Source organism: Stegastes partitus, unplaced genomic scaffold (genome assembly GCF_000690725.1).
Source record: "Stegastes partitus isolate 25-593 unplaced genomic scaffold, Stegastes_partitus-1.0.2 Scaffold1605, whole genome shotgun sequence".
Classification (NCBI taxonomy): domain Eukaryota; kingdom Metazoa; phylum Chordata; class Actinopteri; family Pomacentridae; genus Stegastes; species Stegastes partitus.
In genome coordinates, this window is record NW_007579336.1 from 80,760 (window position 1) to 85,433 (window position 4,674).

The 4,674-nt window shown below is 43.3% G+C and overlaps 1 protein-coding gene across 1 annotated transcript; it reads left to right on the forward strand.

Moving 5' to 3' along the window:
• Positions 1–666: 666 nt before the first annotated feature.
• LOC103371540 (F-box/LRR-repeat protein 14) lies at positions 667–3,372 on the forward strand. Its single transcript, XM_008300897.1, has one exon. It carries the CDS (start codon positions 1,242–1,244, stop codon positions 2,451–2,453), a length of 1,212 nt encoding a protein of 403 aa, XP_008299119.1. The 5' UTR covers positions 667–1,241; the 3' UTR covers positions 2,454–3,372.
• Positions 3,373–4,674: the final 1,302 nt, after the last annotated feature.

The window sequence follows — 4,674 nt, forward strand, 5'->3', positions numbered from 1 at the left end:
GATCCATTCATTTGAATCAGGTGTGTTGCAGAACAGAAACCTGCAGGACAGTAGATCCCTGATCTAAAATGAGCTGAAAATGTTTCACTTATGAGATTAAAAACTAAAGATTTCTGAGCTGAGCCTCCAGTGATCCAAGGCCCCACTGGCACCTCTGTGCTCCTGTATAACAACTTCAACTACCTGCCAAACAATATTCATGTAGACAGTCTGCTTGTTTGATTTAATTTTATCTTTATATTCACTTTCTCTGTACACACACGCTGCCAAGTTCAGCTTTGCTAACTTTGTTTATCTGTGTGTTTGTTCTTGTCACTGTTTATAAAAGCTGTGTGTCTGCAAACCTGGACAATAAACTTGTCATTCTAATCTGAAGCCACCATTATTAATAATGCAGCAGCAGCACGTAAAACCTACATTGTTCTTTTATTTATGCATTTAGACAGATTTGCATTAGCTTTAACTGAAACAACGTGCGCACAAAAATAAAGAACAAACATACAACACGTGTGTTCTAATGATCCACCCTGCCATTCATTATATATTCAGTTTTGTTTTGTTTTTTTTGTTTGAACAGAGCCAGTTATAACGATGCTGCTTGGCTCCACTAGGGGCCGCTGCTGAAGCTAACGCTGCTAGCAGCTAACACAGTCGGTTTATTCATTGTAGAGGTCCGGGATGCTCCGACGCTGCTGGAAATGCCACAGAAGGTAAAGAAGCCAGGCAGCTGTCTTTGTACGAGAAAACACCTCTTGAGATGAAAGTTTCTACTCATAGAAAAGTTTTGGAGACGCTCGGCGATGAGCTGGAGTAAAGAATAAGTTGTTCCGGACGTCTCGGACGAGGAGGTTGCTCGGCGTTTGACGCTCACAAGTTTCGACAGCTAGCTGACGCTACGCCGCCGCTTTGCTGCTGTTAGCTTCGCCCGCTACGTAAATACTACGGCTGCCTTTCGGACTTTTCTACATCTGCGTCAACGCCACAGCCGCGCAGTTAGTAGCCACTTTGTGTCATCGTTTTATTCCATCTAGCCATTGTGGTTTGCTCCTCCGACATGGGTGGATTCTGACATGTTACTCACAAAGCTAACTGGCTATAGTTAGCATGTTCGTGCGCTAGCTGACGTTTGCTAACGTTGCCGGGCCAGACAGCAACTTCGGCAGCGGAGTTTCGGGGCGCTAACAGGACTGTACTGTCGCTAACAAGCAACCGCCGCTGCCCACAGGAGTCCACCCACAGACATGTACGAGATGGAGACGCATATATCGTGCCTTTTCCCGGAAATTTTGGCCATTATATTCAGTTACCTGGACGTTAAAGACAAAGGAAGAGTAGCTCAAGTGTGCGTGGCCTGGAGAGACGCGTCCTACCACAAGTCTGTGTGGAGGGGGGTGGAAGCCAAGCTCCATCTGCGGCGAGCCAACCCGTCTCTGTTCCCCAGCCTGCAGACCAGGGGCATCAAGAAGGTGCAGATCCTCAGCCTGAGGCGCAGTCTGAGCTACGTGATTCAGGGGATGCCGCACATCGAAAGCCTTAACCTGTGTGGATGTTTTAACCTGACAGACAATGGTCTGGGACATGCCTTTGTGCAGGACATCCCATCACTGCGGGTCCTGAACCTCAGCCTTTGTAAACAGATCACTGACTCCAGCCTGGGCCGGATCGCCCAGTACCTCAAAAACCTGGAGGTGCTTGAACTCGGGGGATGCAGCAATATCACAAACACGGGCCTGTTGCTCATTGCCTGGGGCTTGCACAGACTCAAGAGCCTTAACCTGCGCAGCTGCAGGCATGTGTCGGATGTGGGCATCGGTCACCTGTCAGGTATGACCCGCAGCGCTGCAGAGGGCTGCCTGTCCCTGGAGAAGTTGACGTTGCAGGACTGCCAGAAGCTGACTGACCTTTCTCTCAAACATGTCTCAAAGGGCCTAAACAAGCTTAAAGTGCTCAACCTCAGCTTCTGTGGGGGGATATCGGATGCAGGGATGATCCACCTGTCACACATGACCCACCTGTGCAGCCTGAACCTGCGCTCCTGCGATAACATCAGTGACACTGGGATAATGCATCTGGCTATGGGCTCCCTCCGGCTGTCCGGACTTGATGTCTCCTTCTGTGATAAGATTGGAGACCAGAGCCTGGCTTACATCGCCCAGGGCCTGTACCAGCTCAAGTCCCTGTCTCTGTGCTCCTGTCACATCAGCGACGATGGCATCAACAGGATGGTGCGCCAGATGCACGAACTCAAGACTCTGAACATCGGACAGTGTGTGCGAATCACGGACAAAGGGCTGGAGTTGATAGCTGACCACTTGACCCAGCTGACGGGGATCGACCTGTACGGTTGTACGAAGATCACCAAGAGAGGTCTGGAGAGGATAACGCAGCTCCCGTGCCTTAAAGTGTTGAACCTGGGGCTGTGGCAGATGACCGAGAGTGAGAGGATGAGGTGAAGACCCTTCTACTTAGTAGACATTTCATTGTGTACAGCGCTCGAGTGTGTACTGAGAGGGTTTGCCTGTATCCATTCTTAATTCTACCTTCTATACTGTGACTAAAAAAACCAAGGAGAGGGACTCAGCATTGATCACTGGAATATTGTTCACCTCTGCTGCAATACTCCACTCTTACTCTGTTTCAGTCTCTTTCGTTAAATCTCAGCCTGTGTACAGTTCTTACTGTCTAGCTACCTCACTCGTCAAACACAGGAGTGCCTACTGTCGCTGAATCCTAGTTTAGATTGTATATTTTTGTGACTCGCAATTGAGATTTTAACTTTTTCTTTTTTTTTTTTTTTTTTAAATCTCATTGCAGAGGCATAACTAGGCATTTTAACTCTTAACAGAAAGGCTGGAGTTGGATTGAAGTTTTTTTTTTTTAGAATGTTTTTTTTGTTTTTCTTTTATTTGGCTGATGTATTTTTTTTTACTTGTTTAACCAACTTTTTATTTGTTGTTTTTTTTTTGTATTGAATGACTTGCTGACTAAATTGTACTTCAAATTGAAGTGGGCGGATCACTCTTTTCAGTCTTTGTTTACTTACGTATCGTTGACTATGTTTCATATTCCTGAGGAAGTAAGTTATGTATCAGATGTTCCAGTTTTTTTTGTTTTTTGTTTATTCACTCTGTCAAAGGTTCATCAACTCAGCTACAGTAAGGTGTAGTGATTAACAGCTACCAAGGCTATATGCAATACTTTAAACTGTCCGTCAGCGGGTTTTTTTCCCCTGAGGAGCTTCCAATGATTAAAAAAAAGACAGAGTTATTTGTTTTAAAAAAAAAAGAAAGAAGAAGCAGTAATTTAAGATTGTTTTATATTCATACAGTAGTGCTATTTATGAATAAAGATGGCAACTATGCTTCAGTTTCACTCTTGTATCAGTTTTATTGTTTGATGTTTAATCACATCTCTCGGGTCCTTGCAGTGTCTTTGATTCTGAATTTACTATAGGTGTTGCTGCTTAATGAAAGCTAGATTTTAATTATGTAGTTAAAGTAGAGATTAGCATTTTACTCCCTTCACAGCAGGTAATACCGATTTGTTTAGCATTCATTTAAATATGCGAGTCATTGTGTTTAAAAGATCTGTTACAGAAGAAACACTAACAAAGTCAAGTGTTGTTGCTCAAAGCTCCATTTCTACCCGGCGTTCCTGTTGTGCAGCAACATCCCACAGCATCTTACATACCCAGATTGGGTCGCATGTTCTTAATAATTTTGTGAGGATTCGGAGCTACGTCTCCAATCCTGATTTAAGGGCTCTAACACTCACACTGTTGCCGCTGTATACAGCGATTGCATCCCTTTTTCCAAATCTTGTGGATCTTGGAAACGGCTGTTTAGAGTCTCACTCCGTTTCTGAAGCTCACAAAAAAAGTTCATGACAACAGGATATTAAAATATCTGTTTTGGAAGACTAGAGTTTTAGAACAGCTGCAGGATGCTCCTGAACAACTCATCCAATTTGATCCAAGATTTTTTTTTTTGCCAAGAAACTGGGAGTGAAATATTATTAAACACAAATGTTACTTTACAGCCACATAAAAGCTGTTTGAAACAAAGCAGTGTTTATGTGTGTGGCTTGTTAAGGGGGAGAAACGCTTTAGATCGAAGCCCACGATGCACAGCACAGTTACTCTGGAGTCATCTTTGGTGTGGTCGGTTATGATACTTCAGATTTCAGAGGGAGATGCTTTATATTCTGCTCCACGTTCATCTGACAGCTTCAGTTACTTTTAAATTGAAGATTTTATGCGATAACGAGCTTTTAACATATAACACAAAAAGATTAAACCAGCGTTTTTGGCTTCTAGTCACAATATCAGATGTTTATGAGTCGTTAGCAGCTTCGCCAGATCGTGATATTTCCCTGTAAACTTCTCACATGGTTTTGTTTAAAAAAAGATTAAACGATTCAATATCTCACCAAATATCAAAGATTACACAAAAAGTGCAAAAACTGAAAACAGATGTGGATATTAGAACATTTTCTTCTGCTCTTCATCTGATGAGCCCTCAGATACAAACTGTTCAAAAAATTTAAGGGAACATTTCATTCTCAGATCATTTCGTTCTTAATAAATGAGTGTATATCAATGACTGGACAGTGGGAAACAAAATGATCAACCTACTGAGAGGAGGATTCACAATCACTGTCCTAACTAGACAGATT